This window comes from Poromitra crassiceps (genome assembly GCF_964638095.1).
Source record: "Poromitra crassiceps genome assembly, chromosome: 6".
NCBI classification, from domain to species: Eukaryota; Metazoa; Chordata; class Actinopteri; order Beryciformes; family Melamphaidae; genus Poromitra; species Poromitra crassiceps.
Window position 1 is genome coordinate 13,272,003 of NC_139627.1, and position 27,500 is coordinate 13,299,502.

At 43.8% G+C, this 27,500-nt stretch overlaps 1 protein-coding gene across 1 annotated transcript in view; it reads left to right on the forward strand.

Moving 5' to 3' along the window:
• Positions 1-22,599, forward strand: part of LOC310777716 (chondroitin sulfate proteoglycan 4-like) — a gene marked incomplete at its 3' end in the record, with an annotated part of 64,103 nt that extends 41,504 nt beyond the window's left edge. Inside the window, exons 16-26 of the mRNA XM_083638089.1 lie at positions 126-257; positions 2,063-2,238; positions 6,369-6,609; positions 10,175-10,349; positions 10,509-10,884; positions 12,676-12,828; positions 15,635-15,901; positions 17,481-17,798; positions 18,192-18,628; positions 19,635-19,782; positions 22,162-22,599. Coding sequence (XP_083494215.1) covers positions 126-257; positions 2,063-2,238; positions 6,369-6,609; positions 10,175-10,349; positions 10,509-10,884; positions 12,676-12,828; positions 15,635-15,901; positions 17,481-17,798; positions 18,192-18,628; positions 19,635-19,782; positions 22,162-22,599 — 2,861 coding nt within the window. The remainder of the gene's footprint in view (positions 1-125; positions 258-2,062; positions 2,239-6,368; positions 6,610-10,174; positions 10,350-10,508; positions 10,885-12,675; positions 12,829-15,634; positions 15,902-17,480; positions 17,799-18,191; positions 18,629-19,634; positions 19,783-22,161) is intronic.
• Between the last annotated feature and the right edge of the window lie 4,901 nt (positions 22,600-27,500).

Here is a 27,500-nt window from a genome sequence, read left to right on the forward strand (position 1 = left end):
GATCATGTGAAAGAAATCAGCATTGTTTTTCGTGACGTTCTGCTGTAAGAGTAGAATAGAACAGAATCCACACAGACATCTTTATCCCTCATCACCCGTATACAGTATATCCGCTTGTGTTGCAGGTGCGCAGTCAGGCGGCTTCCACTTCCAGGTGAACGATGGCGTGAGCTTTGCCCCTCGGCAGATCTTCAGCACCGCCGCCCGCTCCCTGGTCCTCACCCTGCACAGACACCAGCCCATGGAAGTCTACCCAGGTAACAGAGCAGACACACGCCCGGTCAAATCCATGGATTTGATAGTCAAATAATTTCCCTGCCCAGATATTCACAGGTGGTCTTTGGGTTCAAAAACTGACAAACCTGTTATGTTATGTTATGTTATTTGCCACTGCAGTGAGATAATTTGATGAAAAGATATCATGAAATAACTTTTGATAGGTCTGGAAACAAGATAAACTCACTGGACAACTTGTGATTTTTTGCAGTGAACCGATGACCTTCTGGACACAATTAAGCTCACTTCTCCATTCTTTAGCCAGTGTTTCTCCACCTGGGGTTCAGGACCCTGGACAGCGTTGTGAGATTTAAAAAATAGGGGGTGGGTGGGTGGGTTGATTTATGGGATAGAACAGTGATTCCCAAACACTAGTGGGCCATGGAGGTACTGCAGGTGGGCCGCGAGTGGTCTGCCAACACTCCCGATTTTCGCGGGTAATCAAATGGCTGTAGCAGGGTCATTTTTAAAGCTACACTGTGGAGATCCTGTTATCAGAAGAAACTAGAAGACCCATTGATGCCAAGCATAATATGCTAGCTTGTCGGGAAGGGGCTAAAATAACGCTCCAAATGTAAAAAAGAGTATAAAAAGTGCATTAAGCAACAGGCGCAGCAGTTGCAAAAAGAGCTAAAAACGTATAGAGGACTCATTGGGTTTGCATAATAGAATAAATCAATTTATCTATATTGAGTCCCCCGACATCATGACTATAAACATGACTACACACACATAAAACTCAGGTCTGGGTACGGTGTCCTCTTTTCCTCTATACTGCAGTTTGGACGCCAAGCATACCCCCACTTGTACCTTGTGTCATCTGTTGCCCGCCGACAAACAGGCCGTTTTTTTTCTCTAAACCTTGCTTAAAACGAGTACGGCTCAAGTAAGCTCCTCTTACGTGTGCGTCCTGAAGATCATCAAAGACACAAACCACCCCCACAACAGCCTGTTCTCCCTGTTACCCTCAGGGAGGAGATACAGGGTCCCAAAAGCACGCACAAATCGCTTGAGGGACAGTTTCTTCCCGCAGGCCACGAGACTCCTTAACATACACAAATAGTGTAGTAGCTGTACTGTACCGTACTGTAGCTGCTACCATTACGTATGTCCAATGTTTAATTGTATGTTTAATTAGGTACATGTATATGCTATTTGCACCTGTGCAAACAGAACGTCAACTATGTTTAAGTATGTCTAAAGTATGCACATGACATGTGCACCTATGTGCAGTGAATATGCCACTGTCTCTGACTTGTCTTATCACTCTACTGCCTTATTGCTTGTTGTGTCTCTTATTGTTTTCCTGCACTCATATGCCCTGTTATTTTTTGTACTATGTTGTAAAGTTTAAACGGAGTCCACAGCACAAGAATTTCACACGTGATACTTGTACTACGGAGTGACAATAAAAATCTTGAATCTTGAATCTTGAATCCCTCCTGACGCATCACCTCACCCTCTTGTGAGTATATCCGTAACCATCCCCCAGACCCGGGTCTGGGTATGGTGTCCTCTTTTCCTCTATACTGCAATTTGGACGCCAAGCATACCCCCGCTTGTACCTAGCGTCATCTGTTGCCCGTCGACAAACAGGCCGGTTTGGGAACAGGCGGGAACATGTGGCGCCTACAAAATGACGTATTGCCCAATCTGACGTATAAAGCTGAATGGCCACACCACTGTGCCGTGGGCTTAAAGGTTTGCGCTTGTTTGTAAAACAATGGCCGATGAACGGGGGAACATGCGACAAAACCCACAACAGACGAACACATGTCCCCCACAGGCTCAGTGACGGCGCTCTCTGGGCAGGAGCTGCAGGTGGTAACCGACGACGACGCCCCCCTCACACACAACCGCTCGCTGGTCTTCTCCGTCACCGCTGCTCCCAAACTGGGCCGGCTGCTCCAACGCATGGCCGACAACTCCACACGCCTGGTCTCCACCTTCACACAGAGCATGGTAGGGAACTCTGTGTGTGTGTGTGTGTGTGTGTGTGTGCGTGTGTGTGTGTGTGTGTGTGTGTGTGTGTGTGTGTGTGTATGCTGGCCATAGACTGTATAAAACATATGGCCATATTGTGGCCTCCCGTTTTGATGCCTTGGGCCCTATGGTAATTTAGCGTTTGCGCTCAGTTAACGGCGCGCACAATGCAAATTGGGGGCGTGGCACAATGCAAATTGGGGGCGTGGACAAGCGCATGCCTGTTATAATTGTACTGGACATAGGCGTGCCACATGCCGAACTAGGCGTTTCAGCGCAAAAATGAGGGGATAGATGGCATCCTATTGTCCGCAGCGTGCAATTACGCTAAGAGCTATTGCGCTAAGAGCTTTTAAAAGCACCTCTTACGCGTTAAATATCCCGTTGCGCTTGAGTGCACCATAATCTCCGTGCAGCACAGCACACTGCAGAGTAAAAATCCTTTTGGATATGTCATTATGCACAGCCTTGCCATGCCATGACATCAAATTCTGATGCTAAAATTGGGTATTAGCAGATAATTCAGTGAGGCAATCAACTATACTGGACATATGACTGTCCAGTTATGTAACACAGGGGTTCCCAACCAGCCAAGTAGATACATGGGGGAAAAAAGTTGCAGACCTGTTGTCAATTTTAATGGTTTTAGTTACACATGTCAATAAAGATACTTTCACAATTATGCACAGTGATTTGATTTCAGCCTATATAATTTCTAAAAGTAGATATTAATGAATGATCAAACATTTCCATTCATGTAGCCTACAGTATTTATGTTTTAGTTTCAACTACAAACATAAATAAACGTCAACTTGAAACTATGTTTCAACTACCACACACAGCATAATATTTTAGCCTGTTTATTTAAAAATAATAATAATAATAATAATTAAAAAAAAATCGATCTCTGGACATATGAATCGATAATAGAGGATTCAAATAAAAATCGATTAAAAATCGGAGAATCGATTTTTTTGAACCCAGCCCTAATCTGGAGTCTATGGAAGGAACGGGAGGTGATGCCGGAGAGAAGGGAGTTGCAATAGTCGAGGCGGGAGGAGATGAAGGCATGGATGAGGGATTGAACAGCAGGGGGGGAGAGGCAGTGTCTGATTTTGGTGATATTGCGGAGATGGAAATATGAGGTTTTGACAACAGAGCTGACGTGGGGATCGAAGGAGAGGGTGGGGTCCAGGATGAAAGCAAGGTTGCGAGCCAGGGCGGAGGGGGTGATGGTGGAGTCGTCAATGGTGAGGGTGATGGGTCCGGTTTTATTGAGGGTGGATTTGGTGCAAATGAGGAGGAGTTCAGTTTTGTCGCTGTTGAGTTGGAGGAAGTTGTGGGTTAGCCAGGTTTTTATTGCGGATATGCAGTTTTCGATGTGGGTGAGGGGTGGGTTCTGGAGGGATTGCGCAAGGCAGGAAATGCACAAGGCAGACCGCTATCTTCCCTGCCTTAAAGTCAAGGTGAACCCAAAAATGACTTTTCTTTCATTTTAGTTCAAATACCTGGGTATGCAGCGTACCTATTTAATAATGTATGCCAGAAAAATCACAAAAATCGAATTTCTTTGGTTTTTCACACTTTTTCACATCAAAAGTTCATTTTTCAAGATTTCATTCATAACAGTAATCTACAGTTTGCTGACGTCACCTAGTATTATCAACTTTCTACCCCATTTCAACCAATCATATTCAGCTGTCAATCAAATCTTCAGCATCATTTTCTCCTCCAAATGAAGGAGAAAATGGCCTGTCATCTGGCAGAATTCCTATCCCATAAACTAACTACTAACTTGTCCAATTGTATGTTGATATACACAATAAAGAAAACGGTAATGCATAAGAATGCAAAGAAATTTAACTGGCTCGTTAAAACTCGTATTCCAGGAATATTATTTACCGCAATAGCGTAAGTGGCACGCGCCTCAGAGAGCCTGGTTGTCAGGGGTCGCACCTCGGACATTCCAGGCCGACGGGCTGCACTCTCCGCTCGGCAACACGAAGGAAGCTGGCTGCCTGCGGCTTGTCCAGCTCCACTCAGCCACTAACCTCGCGTCCGCAGGCTCTTCCTGAGGAGCGCGCCACAACACGCGGAATCCCACTCGATTTGGAGGCGGAACACGCCAGGATTGGCCAAAGCCAAATCCAGTCCCCAGAATTGTCAAATAAAATCATTGACATGCTACTATGACCCGCCTCTCAACCTGTCATCTCAGACAAGTTATGTTTTTACTCTAAAACGGACTCCGACCCACGCGCCGAACGGGTTCAGTTCGACTTTAAGGCACGCACAAACAGGTGCGCAAGCGCAAATATGGGATATCGCCTGTACCAAGATAGGGCCCCTTGAGTTTGGCTGGAGAACTACACTCCAGCCATGACAGACAGGCACAGAGAGCTGTCTGCTGAGTGGGAAGGAGGCCATGAGAAAAAAACAACAGAAAAATAAATAAAATGCTTCCATACTGCTCAGCTGACAGAATCAGAGTCTCCACAAGCCCTGAGATGCTAAGTTCACTTGAAAAGATTACATTTACACTCTGATTTTAGCTGAACTCTTCACTGTAGCAAGGTTTTACCCTAGTTGTTGTACTTTCAGCCCCTGGCTCCATTGCAGATTTCAGCTGAATACAGGGTGTAAATGACATTTACATGTAAATGATAGTTTCATGAAAATCAACAGTGTCCCCACCTAACAACAATGATACGTAGCCTATCTCAACAATGATATGTAGCCTATCTTAACAATGATATGTAGCCTATCTTAACAATGATATGTAGCCTATCTGATATGTAGCTGATCTCAACAATGATATGTAGCCTATCTCAACAATGATATGTAGCCTATCTTAACAATGATATGTACCCTATCTCAACAATGATATGTAGCCTATCTTAACAATGATATGTAGCCTATCTCAACAATGATATGTAGCCTATCTCAACAATGATATGTAGCCTATCTCAACAATGATATGTAGCCTATCTCAACAATGATATGTAGCCTATCTTAACAATGATATGTAGCCTATCTTAACAATGATATGTAGCCTATCTTAACAATGATATGTAGCCTATCTCAACAATGATATGTAGCCTATCTTAACAATGATATGTAGCCTATCTTAACAATGATATGTAGCCTATCTCAACAATGATATGTAGCCTATCTCAACAATGATATGTAGCCTATCTGATATGTAGCTGATCTCAACAATGATATGTAGCCTATCTCAACAATGATATGTAGCCTATCTGATATGTAGCCTATCTTAACAATGATATGTAGCCTATCTCAACAATGATATGTAGCCTTTCTCAACAATGATATGTAGCCTATCTTAACAATTATATGTAGCCTATCTCAACAATGATATGTAGCCTATCTTAACAATGATATGTAGCCTATCTCAACAATGATATGTAGCCTATCTCAACAATGATATGTAGCCTATCTTAACAATGATATGTAGCCTATCTTAACAATGATATGTACCCTATCTCAACAATGATATGTAGCCTATCTTAACAATGATATGTAGCCTATCTCAACAATGATATGTAGCCTATCTTAACAATGATATGTATGTAGCCTATCTTAACAATGATATGTAGCCTATCTTAACAATGATATGTAGCCTATCTCAACAATGATATGTAGCCTATCTCAACAATGATATGTAGCCTATCTGATATGTAGCTGATCTCAACAATGATATGTAGCCTATCTGATATGTAGCTGATCTCAACAATGATATGTAGCCTATCTCAACAATGATATGTAGCCTATCTGATATGTAGCCTATCTTAACAATGATATGTAGCCTATCTTAACAATGATATGTAGCCTATCTGATATGTAGCCTATCTTAACAATGATATGTAGCTGATCTCAACAATGATATGTAGCCTATCTCAACAATGATATGTAGCCTATCTGATATGTAGCTGATCTCAACAATGATATGTAGCCTATCTCAACAATGATATGTAGCCTATCTTAACAATGATATGTAGCCTATCTCAACAATGATATGTAGCTTACCTCAAATGATATGTACCCTATCTCACTCTCTCTCTCTCTCTCACTCTCTCTCTCACTCTCAGGTGAACGATGGAGAGATTTGGTACGATCAGAACGAGCCAGAGTCCGTAGGCTGGTCGGCGATTGACTCTTTTTCTTTCACTGTGTCGTCTCCTCCTGCGTTCCTTCCTCCGCACATCTTCACCATCCTGATCTCCTACCAGGCCAACGCACGCCACGACCAGCCGCGACGCAGCACCAAGCTACTGAACAACGCACGCCATGACCAGCCGCAACGCAGCACCAAGCTACTGAACAACGCAGGTACCACTCCGGATCAGTCCGCCTTAGACAAGTCAAATTGGGATACAGCCACATTTCTGTTTCAAAAATCTAAAATACTCCTTGTTAGAGCTGCAATGATTTCAGAATCAGAATCACTTTTATTGCCACAGTATGCAAGTTACATACAAGGAATTTGTCTTAGTGTCTGTATGCAGCGTAGCGGTCAGGTCAATATACAGAGATAAAGAAGTAGGAAAGATAACTATAAAAGACAATCACAACGTTGCAAGTGCAATCAAATCAAATATATATATATATATATATACAATATGTACATGAGCGCGTAGGAGTGTTGCGTAGATATTAAATATGAATTTACATGAAATTTAAATGGGCGTTAAATAGGTAGTGAATGTAGGCTACATGAATTTACAGTCTAGATTTATAATTTCTAGATTAATCAATTAGTTGTCAACTATTAAATTAATCACCAACTATTTTGATAGTCAATTAATTGATTTGTGTAATTTTTTTTTAGGAAAAAGCAATCCAGCTGAATCCAGCTTTTTAAATCTGAATATTACTGAATGACAGTATTGACATTTGGGCTTTGGGAAATACTGATCGACATTTCTCCATTTTCTGACATTTTATAGACCAAACAATGAATTGATTAATCGAGAAAGTAATCAACAGATTGACATAATATATAATTGGCAATGAAAATGTTAGTTGCAACTTGCATGTGGTGGAGTTGCTGGGTGTGGTTGTGGAGTTGCTGGATGTGGTTGTGGAGTTGCTGGGTGTAGTTGTGGAGTTGCTGGGGGAATATCATAGATTATGAATGTGAATTTGTGAGGTCTAAATAGTGAAATGGTGAGGTATTTTCCTTGTAATGTGATGGCATTCAGCTAACACCAGGGGCGGTTCTAGGCCGACTGAAATAGTCTCAGCCCACCCAAAAAAATAGAGGCATTTTTTTTTAATTCTTTTTTTAATCCCTCTCCAAATCCATGGTGGTCATTAGTAGCAGTTTCTGACTACACTCAATGCGCTGTGTGCATGTTTCCCCCCCCCCCCTCTATGTTCTTAGGGTGGGCTGAGACAAAAATTTAGGGGGGTTCAGCCCACCCGAAAAGTTTCTAGAACCGCGGCTGCGCAGGCGCTCCCTCCTCCATCTATCTGCCTAATCCCACATCACTTCACACAGGTCACACACACAGTACAGCAGCGAAGTGGTCCTCCACAGTCCACACAATCGTTCTCCCCACTCATGATCAATGAAACTGAGGTGAGCATTGAGCAGTCAGAGTGGCCTGCTTGGTATCTAATGCCCGGCCTGAATTATGATCCCAGTCCGCCCCTGAACAAGATGCTGTCGAAAAAGAGAAAGGTTGACACGGAATGCAGGCAGTTTCAAGATAAATGGAAAGAGCAGTATTTCTTTTGTGAAGTAAATGGGTAAATGAGTCGAATTGATTTTAGTCAAAAAAAAATCCGGCCCCCATGAGGTCTCAGTTGAACAAATCCGGCCCTCTACCTAATATGAGTCTGACACCCCTGCTCTAAGGGAGTGCAAGGCAGATATTTAAACAGCCTTGTTTGTGTACAGTACCAGTGGCATGGGAGTAATAAAAAGGGATTAAGGACCAGGACCCCTGGTGGTCAGTAAGATGGGCTGGTTGAGCCAATGTTAAAATGATCTTTATTTATTATTTATTTTTGCTTTAAAACTATTTTTTAATTTTCTGCTTAAAGTTCATGAAAAAAGTGGCATTCTTGTTTTTTCACACAATAATTTCATAATACCATTTGTAATGCCACCATTGTAGTGCTGTTGTTCAAAATTAAAGTACATTTTCTCAGATTTATTGGTGTCTTTCTAGTCACACAATTTAATAGTCAGTGTTTCCCATACACTGATCTATTTGTGGTGGTACACCCTACATAGATTTTGACCCCCACAAATACTGCCACATATTAATTTCAACTAGTTGATTGCAAACTCCTGCTTTAGTGCTTACAGTATATTATTATCTTGTCGGAATATTATTCCTGCCAATAAGTTAGGAAGTTCCCTTTTGATTTAATTTTACTTTTGTTTTGCCTACAAAGCAAAATGTTACTTTACTTGAAACTCCCCTGAAGTGATTTTGGTATTATTTATGCAAGCATAATTCTACCATATAGTAACCTGTATGCAGAATATATATAGTATATATAGGGAAACAATTTTTTTTTCATTGCTGTAAAACCACAGAACGGTAAAGAAGATATTGATGTGTGTAGTTCTTCATAGATCTAGTCTCTTCATTTTACTCTCAAAGTGCGCCAGTTTGATCCATTTTTACTTGAAACTGTACAAAATTTTCTTCCGGGGGGGCATGCCCCCGGACCCCCCTAGGGGTTCAGTGGTCCATGACCATTGGGTGGGCTGAGCCCACCCAAAGCTCTGATGCTAAAACCGCCCCTGGCTAACACCATTTAGTTTTTGATTTCATGTCATTATCAATTGAATCCTTACATATCTCTAGTCAATCGGTTCAACAATTTTTTGCTGATTTTCTCTAACCTCTGGGGGCAGCCCCGTTTCAATGTGGTGCAACAAGAACTCAAGAGGCGCGGTCGGCAGCGGAAGAAAATCCCTTTCCGCTCCCTGCAAGCTCTGCCATTGTCTCCAACCGACCGGCTCTGACCATTTATGGATTTCCTTTCCGCTCCCTGGGTGTCGCTCTCAAATCCCTCCGTCGCTATGAAACAACAACAACATCGCACGCTCGTTGCTAGTAGCAAGTAACAACTTGCTACACGCTGAAAGTGGTACGTTTTGACTACACACCGGTCACGTCCACTTCATTTTGATCGGGTAAAGCGCAGCATGTGTGCGAGCGCTGTTACGCCCCTTTTGACGGAGCCAGCCGACAGATTTTCGATGCAAGTCGAAAGTCTGTCTCGAGAGATTAATTTATCTGTGAATAATGTGTGCATGTTGTAAACAGAAAAAGAAAAAGAAAAAAATATGATTGTTTTCAGGCCAAGTGGAAATCTGTTCAAATGGGAAAGGGGGGGGGGGAGCAGACGCATCTAACCTTGTGAGGCAGCTGAATTCACGTGAAATCATGAGATCATGATCACACGACAAATCCATTTTGCCATGCTCCAATCTATCGGTTTGAATCTGAACCACCAGTGGTTCACACCAATCAGCGTCTTTGGTGTGACGCCAGCGAGAACAGACAGATGCTTCATCCAATCACCTGCCCTGTATTTTTTTGAATATTTTCAATGTCTGTCATTTGAAATGGTTTCCCAAACCACTCATTCCCAGATAGTTATGTGAAAACAAACCATCTGGCAGCGCCAGGTTAAAACGCATCTGCCAGAGCAAATAAAACATGAGCTCGCAGATTCATCAGGTTACCAGTCTACAATGTCGTGGCTCTTTCCAGGAAACCTTTTATTAACACGTCCTTTCTAGGAAATGACTGTATTGGTGAATGACAAAGTGTTACCTGCAGCATCCCAGGCTGCAACAGGAGGAAGACGAGTTCAACAACAGACCCAACCCGCTGTGCTGTGTGTTGTGCTCCCTCCTGTCTCTCAGGTGTTGTGGTGGCGGAGGGGGGCAGGGTCACCATCGACAGGTCCAAGCTGGATGCCTCCAATCTGCTGGGGAAGGTTCCCGAGTTGCAGCGCCAGGACCACCAGGTGCTGTACCGCGTGATCTCCCTGCCCCGCCACGGGGCTCTGACTATAGGAGGACAAGACCTTATCAGCAGGTGCCTGGACCCTGTTAGAATGTCTTCCACAACCAGCAGGGGGAAATGGGCCAAGTACAATTGGGGAGAAAATGGGGAAAAATCAGGGGGGAAAAGTACATTTAATCTGCTCCACTATGAGAAGTAAAGCTGACCTCTGCCCTTCCCATTTCTCCCCAGTGACCAGCTAGATTTCTCCCAGGTCGCCCTGAACAAGTTCGGCATCACGTACGTCCACGACAACTCGGAGACGGCGAGCGACAGCTTCACCTTCCGAGCTTGGGTGGCTCCTCTGGAACTCTCCTCCACGTCCTCGTCCTCCCTGTCCACCTCCTCTTCTCCCTCCTTCTCCCCTCTGTCCTCGTCGTCCTCCCCTCTGCCGTTAGACCAGGCCTGGAGCAGTCTTGGTCAGGTGGAGGACAGCCTGGCGCTGACGGAGATGTTCAACATCACGGTGATGCCGGTGAACGACCAGCCTACGCTCGTCAGGACCAGAGCTCCCAGTATGAAGGTGGTGGTGGGGGAGAGCGTCGTGGTGGGGCCCGAGAGCCTGCAGGTAGGCACTAGGTAGGGTGTCGAGGGGCTGCAGAAGGGCTGCCTTGACGACCGGCTGGATTGTGTAGTCGATCGCATCATTGCTTACAACAAGATACAACATACGTTTATGTTGACATGGTTTTGTTCACACTCACTTTTTAAGTGAGCCTGGTAAACCATACTGATCACATGACCTTAGCCTGGTAAACCATACTGATCACATGACCTTAGCCTGGTAAACCATACTGATCACGTGAAACTCACATTCTGTTTCATTCTGTGGATCAGTCTGCACTCCAAGCCACTCACTTCAATTTCACCGACAAGTTCAGCCAATCAGCGTCGCCAAATCAAATCCACTTGGAAGAATGGCAAACATGTCTTTTGTGGCAGGTGTATACTCTTGTTCTTGTTTAATTGTTGTTATTGGGTCTATTTCTGTAATAACTGCACTTATGGCTCTGTTTACCAACGTTAACGTTACCGCTCGTTGCTTCGGAAGTCGCCATACAGTTTTGCCAGTGGTGTCAACTACGAGGCAGGAACCTTATTGGGCCATGTGCACTTTGTAATTTCTGGAAATCGCCAGGGGGTGTGCTGTAGGCCAGACTGATCTGCAGAACGAAACAGCATAGGCAGCAGATGAAGTGATTTGGGACAGCCCTGATGATGTCACAATGTCGCCTAGGTCTATGACATCATCAGTGCTTTATTATGACATCGCTGATGATGTCACTGTTCAAAATCACCCTATACAAATAAACATAACGGGAACCTTTCTAACGTAATATGTACATGATCTTGTATGGTATACCTCACGACCCACATTTTTCCTAATAGTCATTCAGTTGCGACCCAAATTTCAGATTTATTTATGTATTTATTTTTTTGCCTATATAAGAATGATATAGGTGTAAAGGGGAGACTCGTGGGTACCCATAGAACCCATTCTCATTCAGATATATTGAGGGGTGAGTTTAAGGGACCCATTTGAAAATGGCCATGCCAGTTTTTCCCTCGCAAATAATTGGGGTGTTATTTAGCCCCCTTTCTGACAAGCTAGCATGAGATGTTTGGTACCCATGGACGCATTAGGTCTTGTAGTTTCAGAAGATATCAGCATCGTCACTCTAGCTTGAAAAACAAGCCTGCTACAGCCTATGAAAGACAGTAATATCCGCTGCAGACACCAACGTCCTCAAAGAGTCGGTTTTCTTTTCATGCACACACCCACTCAAAATGGCCCTGTGACCCACTTTTGGGTCGTGAGAACCCCTGCCTACTGTAGTGATGTAGACTTAACCTGCCTACTGTAGTGATGTAGACTTAACCTGCCTACTGTAGTGATGTAGACTTAACCTGCCTACTGTAGTGATGTAGACTTAACCTGCCTACTGTAGTGATGTAGACTTAACCTGCCTACTGTAGTGATGTAGACTTAACCTGCCTACTGTAGTGATGTAGACTTAACCTGCCTACTGTAGTGATGTAGACTTAACCTGCCTACTGTAGTGATGTAGACTTAACCTGCCTACTGTAGTGATGTAGACTTAACCTGCCTACTGTAGTGATGTAGACTTAACCTGCCTACTGTAGTGATGTAGACTTAACCTGCCTACTGTAGTGATGTAGACTTAACCTGCCTACTGTAGTGATGTAGACTTAACCTGCCTACTGTAGTGATGTAGACTTAACCTGCCTACTGTAGTGATGTAGACTTAACCTGCCTACTGTAGTGATGTAGACTTCATTTGCATGAGCAGTTCTTTTTCAGCCTTAAAGCAGTTCCAAAATATATCCATGTCATCAGGTGGAGGACCATGACACGCCTGCAGAGGAGCTGCACTACGATGTGATCAGTAAACCCAACAATGGCTACTTGACCCTGGGGGAAAGACCGGAGCCCGTCACCTCATTCACCCAGTACGACGTCAACCATGGCAGGCTGCACTTCACACAGCAGGTGGTGTGCGTGCGTGCGTGCGTGTGCGTGTGTGTGCCTGTGTTGCCGTTATATGGATGCCTTAAAAATGACTTAAGAGGAAATCTTTAGTATGTTCTTAAGAAGGCTCTTAAGTGCAGTTCCTCAATATTTTCTTAGTAACAGCCCCATTTCTTACAAATGTCTTTAATTTTTAAGAACTCAAAATAGCTTACTGCCATTGAGTCTAGGAGGCAACCCAAAGTGCTTCACAAAACACTTTGGAACAAACCTATTTAGAGCAACTCGGGCAAAGATTTAAACATTGTTTGCTGTTGGTAACTTTCAAATTTGCTAGTTTATCTCCAATAAACATGAGACAGAGGCCTCCCTGGCACTACAGAAAATGCTTTACAATGAATGTTGTTAGGTGTAGGGAGATGAAGACTATGACCTACTTGTCTAAAATGTATTTAAATATAAGATATTAGGATAGAGGCTTACTTTTTCACTGTAGGAACTTCTGAAGGGCTGTCTTAAAGCAGCTACGAGCAACTTTTTCGATTGTTATTAAACAGTATAAATTTAATATCAATGCATCACATCTTACCTCTAATAGTAGACGAGACCAACGCAGAGTAGTCTCGCTTGAACCCCGAGTGAATCGGCCAGTGTTAGTCTGTCTGTGGCCAGGGAAGATCAGGAAGTGAAATGAAACGGTTTGCAGCAGCCACTTCGGCCATAACCACAAAATAACTTCCAAAAACCTGTTAGAATATAACGAGAGATGTTTGCGAGAGTATGCGTGGCGTTCACATTGTTTATGCTATGTTGCTATTTTTTCGAACCACGGTCGATTTTTCAGCAATTCCCTTCCTACGTGTACACAACTGTTGCTGTGAATGACAGGTGGGTCGAAACTCGCATCGCAATTCCGTGCCCTATATTCGCATCGCTCTTGATGTGTAAGGACCTTAAAGCTTAATTTATACTTATTAGAAAGTGTTGCTCAGCACATGGTCGCAGACGAAAAAGAAAGTGTTGCTTCTGGTGTTGCATTTATAGCCTACTTCAGTGAACGTTCACCTCGGTTCAACGGTCACGTGACACTCGAACGCTATAAGCAGACAGCCAAGAAAAGAGAGGGAACGCACAGTGAAACCACCTCAGAGGCAAGATGTAACGTACTTGGCTGCAGCCGCATATAAACAGCACACAACCACACAACTCACCTCCTCTCGCTCTGGGAAATTGGTCACGATGTTCTTTGTGATTTTCACGAAGTCATACATCAAGGACAGGCTGATAAAAATAGCGGGGATTAATTTCAATCGAGCGAAAACCAAAACAAGGAAGTCAAGCGCGTGCCGTCTATATAGCCAATCAGACTTGCGCGACACGTGATGTCAGCGACACTAGACATTTCACTAGGTAGCAGACACTGCTCGCCGACACTTGAAAGTTTCAACTCAAGTCCTCATTTCTGTCGGCGACCATTTCAAAAGTGTCTGCAGACAAAGCAGAAATTGGGCTTTAGTCTGCCAATAAAAGGCTTAAATTTACATTAACTTAAACAATACAGGCTCAACACACACACACACACACACACACACACACACACACACACACACACACACACACACACACACACACACACACACACAGCATACAATGTCACAATGTAGCTAAACAACAAATTACTGTAGTGTACACCATAGATTGACTTGAGCCTACAAATGCCATTTTAGGCTTTACACAGAAATTCAATTAAATTTGAATGCAACTCATATCAAAGACATCTTGCTAAATGTATTGTTTCCATCGTAATTGTTCAAAGGCCTGAATGAAGACATGCCAAACCATTACAGAGCATGACTTAAAACAAACATTACGCACAGAGATCTAATGCAGCTTCAGCACCACAGACAAGGAAGGCATCCATACCACCAAAGGCAAGCTCAATAACTGTAGCAATCAGTCACTTCAGGTGAGATGATGTGACAGTGTAGGACCTGCAGAAGGTGAAAGCAGCAGCAGCACATTGAGACAATGGGCTGAACCTGGACTTTAGTCCAGACCAGCCCGCCACAATCAGCCGGACACCAACCATCCTTGTTGATTATTTCACAACACAGTAACAGATCTGAAACTACCAAACGTAAAAAGCAAGGTGGGGAGAAGCGCATTCCTCTACACGGGGGGAGAGGAGTGGAACAAGCTCCCCAACGAAGTTAAGACGGCGAGTTCTCTGAGTGGTTTTAAAAACCTCCTGAAGAAATACTTGCAGAGTAAGCTAGAATAGTTGGTGAGGGTCTTTTGTCCATGACATTTTGTACTTACTGTATATCTTTGTATTGTTTATTTCTTAATTAACCTGTAATGTGTATATGTACAGTATATGTTGCGTGTCCTGTTTTTAACAACAAATAAGTGATTGCACTTTTCACACATAAAATAAAATCACAATCGGTCAGCTCCATGGCTCAGACTAAACTGTGCCCGGCTTGCGTTGGGTGGGCCTGGCTTTTTTAAGCACTGATTGGCACGAAGGTCCGAACACCGCCAGCCAGCAAAGTTGGTGTAAAAACGAACTAACCAACTCAGTTGTTTAAGCCACCAAATTCTTACTGCTCTGTAATTTATTTTTTCAGACCGTCATCAGATAGCGCGGCCAACTGAATATATTGCAATGCATAGGCTATCCGTTATTATGGTTGTTATAAGCATCACAAACCACACGTCCAGTTCAGAGAGAAAACCTTTCAAGTCAAGAAGTCAAGAATTGGGCCCCAGTTATTTAGAGACTGACTTTCATCCCAACCCCTCCTCCCTTTGCCCCCTCCAACAGGGGGAGCCATCTACAGGCGTTTTCTACTTCAATGTAACCGACGGTTACCACCGCCCACTCTACAAACTCTTTCGCTTGGAGGTTACCAAGGCAGCTGTTTCCATGGAGAACAACACTGGCCTGTCATTGATGCAAGCAGGCAGGACCGCTGTGGTGCTCACAACCAATCAGCTGGCAGCTCAGACCAATGGCCGCCGCCCAGCCAACATCACCTACACGGTCACCAGGCCCCCTCGCCACGGACGCATCGCCATTAACGACCTCGAGGTCCCCGGCTTCCTTTTTCTTTTCTTTTTTTATTAACAACTTTATTGCAGCAAGTAGGGGTGTCACAATATATCGTCCCACGAAATTTCGCGATAGTAAAACGTCACGATATGTATCGTTGAGATGAAATCTCATATCGTGGATTTTTTTTTTTTTTTTTTTTTTTTTTTTTTTCAAAAATAGACAAAGAAACGTCTTTGTTTGTTGAAGTTCAATGTGTGGAAAGTAGTTCAGTTGAACAAGTCTCTGAAGAGACACATGAGAAGTTATACAGGAGAGAAACCATTCAATTGAGTTTCTGGCAAAACTGTTTACTTGACAGGAAAAACTGAAGATGCATAAAAAATAGACTAAGAAAAGTCTTGTTGTTTGAGTTTGAAGAAAAGCTGAAGATGCATAATGAGAATTTATACTGCTGAGAAACCTTTTAGTTCAAAGTAAATCTAAGTGACGGTGTAACTCATTCTATTTCAAGATAAGCCTTATCTCCAATCTCATGTTTTTTCTAGTTGTTATTGTAATAACAATTTCCCACAACAGCATGTTTTGTATTTGTGCATTTCAAATAAAATACTACTTTTCCAGTCATATATTGTCATTATTCAAGTTTAAAAAAATATTGTTAAAATCGTATCGTATCGTATCGTTATCGTGAACCCAGTATCGTGATACGTATCGTATCGTGAACTGAGTGTATCGTGACACCCCTAGCAGCAAGTATACATACAACAATGACAGCAAGTTTGCAATACTTTGTGTATACAACTTGATCACAATTTCACAACTTGATCACAATTTCACAATCATAAACACGCAGGGGAACTAACGGTTGATAATAATGACAAAAATAAAATAAAGGTAAAGGAATATCTTGTAAAGCTTGAAGGGGTTAAACGTTTTAACAGCTTCTTTGCTTATGCATTCAGATATAGATACCGGCTTCCGAGTCCGGAAGACCTGGATATTAGCACTTCCAGTTCCCTCGTCTAAAAGTCAATGCGGTTTTTGTAGGGGGATTTCGGGTAAATGCCTGAAATAAGGTTTGTGGTTAACAAAAATGTATGAAATGGCAAACTTCCTGTTCAGCAAAATAGTCTTCACAAATGAGGACCACTTTGATGACTTTTGAAGCATTTTCTGAAAATCGTGATAAAAAAACAAAACACATTTATGCTTCAGAATTCATAAAAGTGGTCCTCATTTGTGAAGATTATCTTGCTGTCGTTGCTGAACACAGAGTTCCCGGTTTCATACACTTTTTATTAACGACAGACCTTATTACAGACATTTAACCAAAATCCCCATACAAAAATCCCATTGGCTTGAGAGACGAGGGAACTGGAAGGACGAAGTGCGCAGACTTCTGGGTTGGCTGGCCTACAAAAATATGTCATCCCTGCAGTATTCTACACTTCAAATGTATTGGTTTGTTATAGACAGACACCAAGTTTGGGTTTTTGCTTCAGAAGCTGGATCTGTAAATATAAAATTAGACCAAAATAATAAGGAAATTCATCAAATAAAACTGCGAGCAGAAATTCCTGACATATTCAGTGAATCCAAACAATGCATTTTCCAGGTCCCCGCCTTCCGCCACGAGGACCTACAGTCCGGCCGTGTTGTCTATCACATGACCGATCTCAGCGAATCGGAGGACAGCTTTGAGATCTCGGTGTCGGCGTCGGCACCCGGCGTGGTGTACGGCGAGCTGGTTGGCCAGACGGTGAAGGTGACGGTGCTCCCGCTCGTCTCCTTGCGGGAGACGGTGCGCGTGCCCAGCGGCATCGCCGTCAAGCTGGGGAAGGCCATGATGGACGCCTCGGAGCTGGCCCGGATCAGCAGGGTCGACCCGGTCTTTGAGGTTCTCTCTCCGCCCAAACATGGAAAACTAGTCAAGGTAAATCAGCAGTCCTGCTTCTGTTGGTAAGGCTCTCTGATGTCATCTGTTTATTTGTTTATTCCCTTAGTTCCTCAGAGCGGTTAACTGGTACATAGTCTCGCTGGGCAGCCTCCCCTCGCCTTCCGTGAGAGGAGTGTGGCTGCATGGAAACAGGCTACTGGGATAAGCCCTAACGAGACAATAAAAAGCAGATAAACAAATATATAATACTGTATCGATATAATAATATTTGTCTTGCACAGAAGCATAACGGCATCGAATTCAAATGAACTGGCCTGGATCCACTTGAACACAGTCATCAATATGAAAAAATTTTTTTTTTAGAGTGCTGTCTCATGACTCATGTTGTCAAAACTGGCCTCACGTCCCTCTCTCCTGCTGTTTGTGCAGATGACCTATGACCCTAACGGAGCCTCGGAGGTGCTGAGGTCGTTCACGTTCCGGGACGTGGTGCAGGGCCGCGTGGCCATCGAGGAGACGCTCAGCGACAACGCCGCCCAGCCCCGCCCAGGCGAAGGCTCCGCGGGCGTGGCCACGTTGCCAGGCCAGGCCCCCGCCACGGCACCAGGCCACGCCCCCGCCACGCCTCTCAACGACTCGTTCGTCTTCATGCTGAGGGCCGGAGACGTCCAGCCGGCCAAGGGCGAGCTTCACTTCACCATCTTACCCCACCACCAGATGCATCACGCGCCCAACGCCGAGGGGCCGCGCCGCGAGCACACCGCCGCCCGTCTGCCGGGCCACAACGGAACCACGACCGGAGGAGGGGAGGGCTCTGGCTTGCATCCCCGCATTTTGTCACACAAGAACCACAACAAGACTCACAGGTTCGGTTACATATGGAGGGTGGATCGTGCCTAAATCAAATACAATACATACATTGAAATACTATGCACACATTGAAATACAATACACATATTGGAAATACAATACATATATTGAAAATACAATACACATCTGAAGAATACGATACATGTGTAACAATAAATACGATACCGAAATGCTTAAATACCATACACATATTGAAAATACAATACACATCTCGAAAATACAACAACTGTATTGTATTTTCGATATGTGTATTGTATTTTGATATGTGTATTGCCTTTTCAATATGTGTATTGTATTTCAATGTGTGTATTGTATTGAATTTTGGCATGGGTGATTCGTGCCATAATCAAATACAATACACACATTGAAATACAATACACACATCGAAATACAATACACACAACTAAATACAATACACACAACTAAATACAATACACACAACTAAATACAATACACACAACTAAATACAATACACATATCGAAATACAATACACATATCGAAAATACAATACAGTTGTATTTTCGAGATGTGTATTGTATTTTCAATATGTGTATTGTATTTAAGCATTTCGGTATTGTATTTATTGTTACACATGTATTGTATTCTTCAGATGTGTATTGTATTTTCAATATATGTATTGTATTTCCAATATGTGTATTGTATTTCAATGTGTGCATAGTATTTCAATGTGTGTATTGTATTTGATTTAGGCACGATGCACCCTCCATAGTTACACGCCATTTACACCTGTTTTTTAAATGTGACCTGTATCTGGATAAGTGATCTGGATCTTATCTGGATAAGGTGAAATGCTTGCTAAGCAGTGGGGCAAGCAACCTTCCCACCTGAAGTCCAGGAAGTGTTCCTGAAAGCTGTAGTTCATCGAATGCCTACTTTCTAATTTATTGTGCTTAGCTAGACCTAGATAGACACATTCTCTGTAAAGTCCCTCTGAGACAAGCTTGTGAATCAGGGCTATACAAATGAACTTGACTTGACAGGACGAAGCCTCACATCCACCGCGGGGTGAACCACACCCGCCACGGAGGGGAAGGAGGGAGGAAACGCACCACGCAGCCCCGCACCCCCTCTGCCCCGGTGAGGCACAGCCCGGCCAACCGTCCCAGCCACCGGCCGGTCCGCGTGGAGGTATGGGGATGCCTGCTGGGTATGATGGCACTGTCACCGTACAGCTCAATCTAAACTCGCTGCTCTGGTACAGACTGCCATGAAGGTTATGGGGAGCAAGGAACATCAGTCTCTCCAGTCAATCTATGAGCAGTCTGTTCTCAGGCAAGCACAGAGAATGCTGTCAGACCCATGCCATATTCTCCACGTACAGTACGAGCTCTCTCTTACCCTTGGGCAGTTGATATAGAGTACCAAAAAGCAAACCTTTTTAAGTACTTATGTGTGCCTACCCCAATTGAAAGAAGAGGAAGTCCGCACACTGTTGAAGCTCCAGCGACCACAAGTTTAATTAAAGCATACAACGTTTCGACCCCTTCGGGTCTTCATCAGGTATGAAGAGTGCAGACATAGGCAGGTTAAAATAGGGAGCAGACAATCAAGTCCCAGCTGTGTCGGGGATAATGGACACACCCCCCCATCTTAAAACTGTATTGTGCTACATTATGTCATTACATTATGTCACTAAAATGAATGAATTTCTATTTTTCTACTCATTATACTGTTTGTAGCCTGTCCCCTTAAGATGGGGGGGTGTGTCCATTATCCCTGACACAGCTGGGACTTGATTGTCTGCTCCCTATTTTAACCTGCCTATGTCTGCACTCTTCATACCTGATGAAGACCCGAAGGGGTCGAAACGTTGTATAAGCTTTAATTAAACTTGTGGTCGCTGGAGCTTCAACAGTGTGCGGACTTCCTCTTCTTTCTATGGTGTGTATTTTTGAGTCCAGCGCCTGTAAATTTTTACGGAGATGTGCGTGCTTCCCTTTTTGTTCTGCCTACCCCAATTAACAGTTTAAATAGATTAGATTAGATTAGATTAGATGATTTGATTAGGTCTCCCTTAGGAGGACAAGCCCATGCTGCAACGGACCAAACAACAGTACAAAGATAGTGCAAGAAGACATCATGTGAACATGATGAGCAACACCAGCCCAACACCATGGGCAGCAGCACACACACACACACACACACACACACACACACACACACACACACACACACACACACACACCAGCACCATGGGCAGCAGCACATCGTCTATTTCATATACAGAACAAAGTATGCCTCACACATGCTTACAACCCACACGCACTCTCACTCATACTCCCGTTTGGAGTTGCATTTCACACACACGCACGCACGCACGCACGCACGCACGCACGCACGCACGCACGCACACACACACACACACACACACACACACACACACACACACACACAGCATACAATGTCACAATGTAGCTAAACAACAAATTACTGTAGTGTACACCATAGATTGACTTGAGCCTACAAATGCCATTTTAGGCTTTACACAGACATTCAATTAAATTTGAATGCAACTCATATCAAAGACATCTTGCTAAATGTATTGTTTCCATCGTAATTGTTCAAAGGCCTGAATGAAGACATGCCAAACCATTACAGAGCATGACTTAAAACAAACATTACACACAGAGATCTAATGCAGCTTCAGCACCACAGACATTTGAAATATTTATGTATGTCCACATAAATACAAGTATGCAAAGGACATGATATATACAGTTATACTGTAATGCAAGATAGCGGTCAGTATCCACTTCATGGGTACAAAAAGCAGCGCCTCCTCCATATTGAGCGGCTGCCGATAATAGTAGATATTGAACAATATCTCGCTAACTGCTTGGCCCTTCTCTTTGGAAGGCCAGCCATCTGAAGGCCTCTCATAACCAGCTTATGGACATGACCCAGGCTACCAAATATGAAAACTAGAAGTTTACACCTGTAGCCCAGCTGTGAAATGGTCTGTTCTAGCTGTTGGTATTTCATCATCTTGGTTAGAAAGGCCTCCTCTAGGCTGTGGTCAAAGGTACAGTCAACCTCTAGAACAAACACCTACTCTACGATTTTCATTGACAACAACAACATCAGGAGTGTTAGCTGGAATATTCGAGAACACATCTGAATTGTCACTACACAGACTGAACATGCTCGGCTTCACACCCACACACACACACACACACACACATCATATTATAGATACATGAATGTGTATCTCGTAGGCTATGCCCATATCACGCTATTCAGGGAGCTCTCAGGTCCTACGTGTCCGTCTGCCCTCCCCTAGCTGCTCATTAATTATGCTGCTTGTGCAATAGCTTTATGCTGCATCTTTTCTTCTTCTTCTTCTTCTTTTGATATGTGTAATGTGCAACATGTGGGTTGTGCAATGTGTAACTGTTTTGTTACTGTACATGTTGTTTGTTTATGGAGGCAGATGTGTGCAACATTTTGAGTCCAAGACAAATTTCCCGCACGGGGACAATTAACGTATTGTATTGTATTGTATTGTAGGTGCTGCCCCGACCCGCCAACGACCCTCTGCTCATCATCCTGCCCTTCCTGGCCTGCCTGCTGCTCATCGTGATCCTCGTGGTTCTGATTCTGGTGTTCCGCCACCGCAAGGAGAGGCGGGCGGACATGCGGCTCGTCCACCGGCTGGCGGCCGTGCCTTTACCCAGCGAGGGCAGCCCGTACCTGGGCCGGCCGGAGCGCAGCGTGGCCGCGCCCTCGGTGGTGGTCACCCCGCTCGGCGCCGGAAGCCGCCCCGGCTCGCCCGCGCTCGCCCCGAGTCCCGGGAAGCTGAGCCTGGGCCCCGGGGTGACGCTCTGGGGCCCGCTGGATGGTGATCGTAGAGGTAGTCACGGGGGTATCCCAGCCGTCACTGCAGGGGCCAGGCCCTCACAGAGGCCGGGGACTCCAACTCTCAAAGACAGCCAGTACTGGGTTTGATGGATACTGTGCCTTCGAGGTATATTTTGGTGTAAAGGGTACAAATGGAAAATTTGATGTTTTTTGGACTTTCATCCATATTTAGAAGAATATTTAATTTTAAATTAACATTAGGATTATACTGTTGTGATGTCATTATTCAGTATCTTCTCCTTTTCTCACTCACTTTCATGTAAGCACCTGCTCTCCCTTTAGTCGTTTTACACTACAACAGACAGCAACACAGGCATAAACACTGAACTTATTATTATGGAAAACCAGATTATGACGAAAATCAAACACTTTTGAAGAGAGAGCGTGTGAAATAAGATTAGAGCTGGGAAGCACAAACCATTTTTTAATGCATTTTGTTGGTGGTATAAACACAAGACAGCCAAATCCAACAATTTCAAAAATCCCATCTCTTGCCACCAGGGGGTGCTGCAGCACCCTCAGCACCCACCTTCCAGCTCCCTTGTCTCCAGGGCATCTATGGCCAGCTAAGGCACGTGTAGCACATTAAGGCCGTGGCCACACTGATCCGTCAGAAAGTGGACAGAATTATAAAACGGATAGATGTATGTGCATTGCATGTACAAGTAACCTACAGCAGGTGGCGGTAAGCACCTTGAAGGTGTCAGCGACCCGCCTATAAACCGAGCGTTGAAGAAAGCTGGTGTTAGCTAGCTGTTCGCTCTGTGCGCTACGTTACTTATGTGGCAAAAAAACGCCACTGAATGACCAGTTTAACGGTGGGCAAGTTCGAGTCATGATGTTTCCATAAAGCCCACCAGCTTTGATATCTATTGGCTAGTTGTTGATATTTATAACAATATTGTGGCTCTAAAATAGCATTTTCTTCTATGTGGGCACAGCCTGATCTCATGAAATGCGTATAGTAGTTTAGACGCACGCCGAACAACATACTCGCAACCACTAATCCTAACCCTTAACCAAACACTAATCCTAACGCTTAACCTAACCCTGACCCTAACCTTAACCCTAAACCTAACCCCCATAACTTCCACGTAAAGTTATTATGCATATTAGATTTCTAATGTAAGTGGACGAGGCGAAGTGCGTCTGAACTGCACGCCAAATCGCGTATCTATTCCACGACTTAACACCGTCGTGTCATATACGTATAGGCTACACATTTCATGAGATCGGGTTGGTGGGCAACTGTCATGGCTGCGATTTCTGCTCCTCCACTTCCGCTCTGAGAACGCCTCCTGGACTCTGATTGGTTAAACGGACAGTGACTATCCGTCCATCCGATACGCAATATGTCATCAAAACATATGTTCTCACTTTTGTGTGTTTGTTATTTGTGAAAAAGAAAATAGAGGGAGACCGTACATTCTGAGTTACTTATTGTTTCATTGGAGATTGTGATTGTCTGATTACAACCAATGTGTACTGTACTCTACCTTGCAAATAAAAACACTTAAAAAAAAAAAAAAAAAAAAAACATATGTTCTCACAGTGGTGTGTAGTGGTCCCTGGAGAAGTGGGTAGACTGCAACCCCCCCCCCCCCCCGGCCGCTTTTTGATATATATATATATATATATATATATATATATATAGTTAATTTGCAAAAACAGGTATCTCCATTTGGATTTTTTCCACGGAGTATCAAACAGGTGTTGTTTGTTCATTTTAAGAATGGCGTTTACCTGTTTTTGCAAATTAACTCTTCATATATATATATACCGTATATATATATATGACTGGTCATCTCTTCCGGGGCAAGAGACGTCACGTGATTGTTCAGCTCGAGTGGTTAGAGCGCCCCCTACATGTAAAGTCATAGCTGCACACATCAGCATGCTTAGTTCATCATTGACCTCCAATATTTCTGTCATTTTTGACCCATCGTATGCCAGCATCTCTCTGCCATGTACTGTGAAAGAGACATTTTTTAATCAAAAATCATTATTTGCTCCAAGTTCCTGTTTTATTAAGCTCGGACAAATCCACACTACATAAAACACCAAGAGTCAACTGAGTCAGCGAGCCAACGTTGACTGTAACTATGTAGATTATTATGTAGATATGGAGATTATTATGTGTATGTTGTTTGTTTTTACATGGAGGCCAATAATGCGCCATAGTGACAAGCTACCCATCTGTTCACACATTCATGTTTTAATATAAAATCCATCATTCTACATTGTTGTTAGTCACCAGCAAGAGGACAAAGTGGAGCCTCCAAATGTCCCAGGAACCGTGACACTGTTGTTCAGCCACCAGGGGCGCCATTTTGATTTCAAAGGTGTGTGTGTGTGTGGGGGGGGGGGCACAATTTGTACAGGCCCATATCTTCAGGCCCAAACTCAGCAAATTATGGATGTTATGTTAAGAATTTGGGCCATTTGAAGCCAAATTTAGAGGAATATCTCATTTTAAAGGAATATTAGGATTAGACTGTTGATTTCTGTGAATAAAAAGTGTGTGTGTGGGGGGGGGGGGGGGGGGGGTCCCTATGGAAATTTCACCCTTGCCAGTTGTGACAGCAATGACTGGTATTGTTTTCACCTTGTGAGTCTGTGTGTGTGTGTGTGTGTGTGTGTGTGTCATTATGGCAAAATGTGGAACTGGAGACACCTATTGTAGCGGGCCGGGATGGAACTACCACAGACAAGCGGTTTTGAGTATTTTGCCAGGTCTGTTTGCCTGGCTGTCTGTGGACTGCAGATTTTGCAAAATGCGATAGCATCAAAACCACGCACGATGCTGACGTGAAACTTTACAGGCGTGTAGTTGACATCAAAATGAATTCCAAGTTCGGAAATGGAGGTGATCTGACAAAGACCACATACACACACACACACACACACACACACATACACTAGATCAGTTGTTCTCAAACTTTTTTGGCTTCAGTACCCCCTTTCCCTGATTTCTGAATGCAAGTACAGAAAAAACTGTAGCATATGATGCAATGAATGAATGATAACCCACCTTTTGAAGAATATAACAATATAAAATAAGAAATGCAGTGAAAGAGTTGCATTAGTGCCTCCTGAGCAGATTTATTTTAATGTTTCATTTATTTTCATGATTTATTCGGACATTTTTCCATTTCCCCCCTTCTCTCAAAGTATCCCCTGCAGTACCTCCATGTACCCCAAGGGGTACGCGTACCCCAGTTTGGGGACCACTGCACTAGATGTTCTCTAGTTTGCCTTATTATTTACCACCCTTTATATTTACCACTATATCACTGTCTACAAGAAACCACAAGGTGTCGCCACTGCACCGCATGTACTGAACCACAAGGTGTCGCCACTGCACCATACAGCATGTACTGAAAACCCTCTGTGATTTCATTGAAAAAGGTTTCATCTTGCTCATTTTTGCATGATCTTTCCGGTTTGAAGAAATGCAGAGACTTCCATGTGAAAGATGTGTGCACCCATATATTTTAAAATGGTTCAAGGTAGCAAGATAACAGAGAAACTAGATCACAATAGTCATTCCTCTACGTTGTCTAATTGTGTCAACTTATTGTGGACAAAGTAATGGACGGTGAAGTTGAACAATTCATCCATTTTCTGAGGACCCCCCTGGAACCCCTTCAAGGATCCATGGTGGTCCCTGCCCTCAAGGATCCATGGTGGTCCCCTGCATGGACCGCACGTTGAGAACCCTGGACTAAAGCACTGAAAATGCTGCCCAGATAACAAATAACAATATAACTAAGAAAGAATAGAAGCAGTTTATTATAAAAAATATCACTGCAAAACTAAATGTCACTCAGAGTCAGGAATATTACAAAAGAAGGGCGTCTGGGTATAGTGTCGAGGTAATTCAACCCTCGCCTCCCACCGTGCCGTGGAGACCCGGGTTCAAGTCCCGGCAGCAGTACTTCCAGCTTGGTCAGATGTTCCTACAGACAAACTTGGCCGTGTCTGCGGGTGGGAAACCGGCGGGGTACGACTCCTGGTCACTGCATTAGCGCCTCCTCTGGTCGGTCGGGGCGCCTGTTAACGGAACTGGTTTACAGCCTGATTCAAAAAATGGTGTTGGTCTTTATAGTCCAGCCGTCGCCCGCCCTGCAGCTCGCGTACGCAGCTTGGCTGCAGCGTGGCCTCGCCTGCTTTATCGGCGCGTGTGTGTTGCTCACAAAATGTTATTGCCCTTAAATTTACATGTGTGCGCATGTGTGTGTGTGCCCCTTAAGTTTACATCAGATGACATCACTGATGACATCATCAGTGATGCCACAATGCCTCCTATGACATCATCAGTGGGACAAAAATGTAAACAAAGATTGCCCACATGCTCCCTTTTATATGTTATATATTCGCTGCTAAGAGCTCGGCCTGTAGGTTATATATATCCACTGCTAAGAGCAGGGCCTATAGGTTACAGTATTAACTGCTAAGAGCAGGGCCTATAGATAGATAGATGATGCCAGCAAGCGTTGATATTTGCAACTATAGAGACACTGCGGCGCGCGTCATTCAGAAACCACGCCCAAAAAAGGGGAAAACAACTCCCCCCCCCAATCCTGGCGTTCTCCTATGTCGCGTGCATGGTCGCATGTTGCACACAAATATCATATATACGGAAGTTGAACACTCCAACTTATACTTCACAGCTAGATCCACATTTTTCTTGTCACCAATTCTCAGTGGCTTCCTTGTTTTGCTCAGGAGTACAAAAACACTTTAATTGGCGATTTTTTGCATTTGTTGTCTGCGCAGCACACCACACAACAGCTTTTAGCTATGTTTAATTCAAGGAGAATGACGCTGGTGTTTGGAAGTGAACGGAGAGCTTTCCCCCATGGTGGGCGTGGCCTATTTCATGCAGTGTCCCTATGCTGAGTGTGCAGATACAGAGAGAGAGCTGACCTTTTCATCATCCCGCATCGCTCCGATGGAGGGCAGCAGTTTGGACAAAACATTGGAGT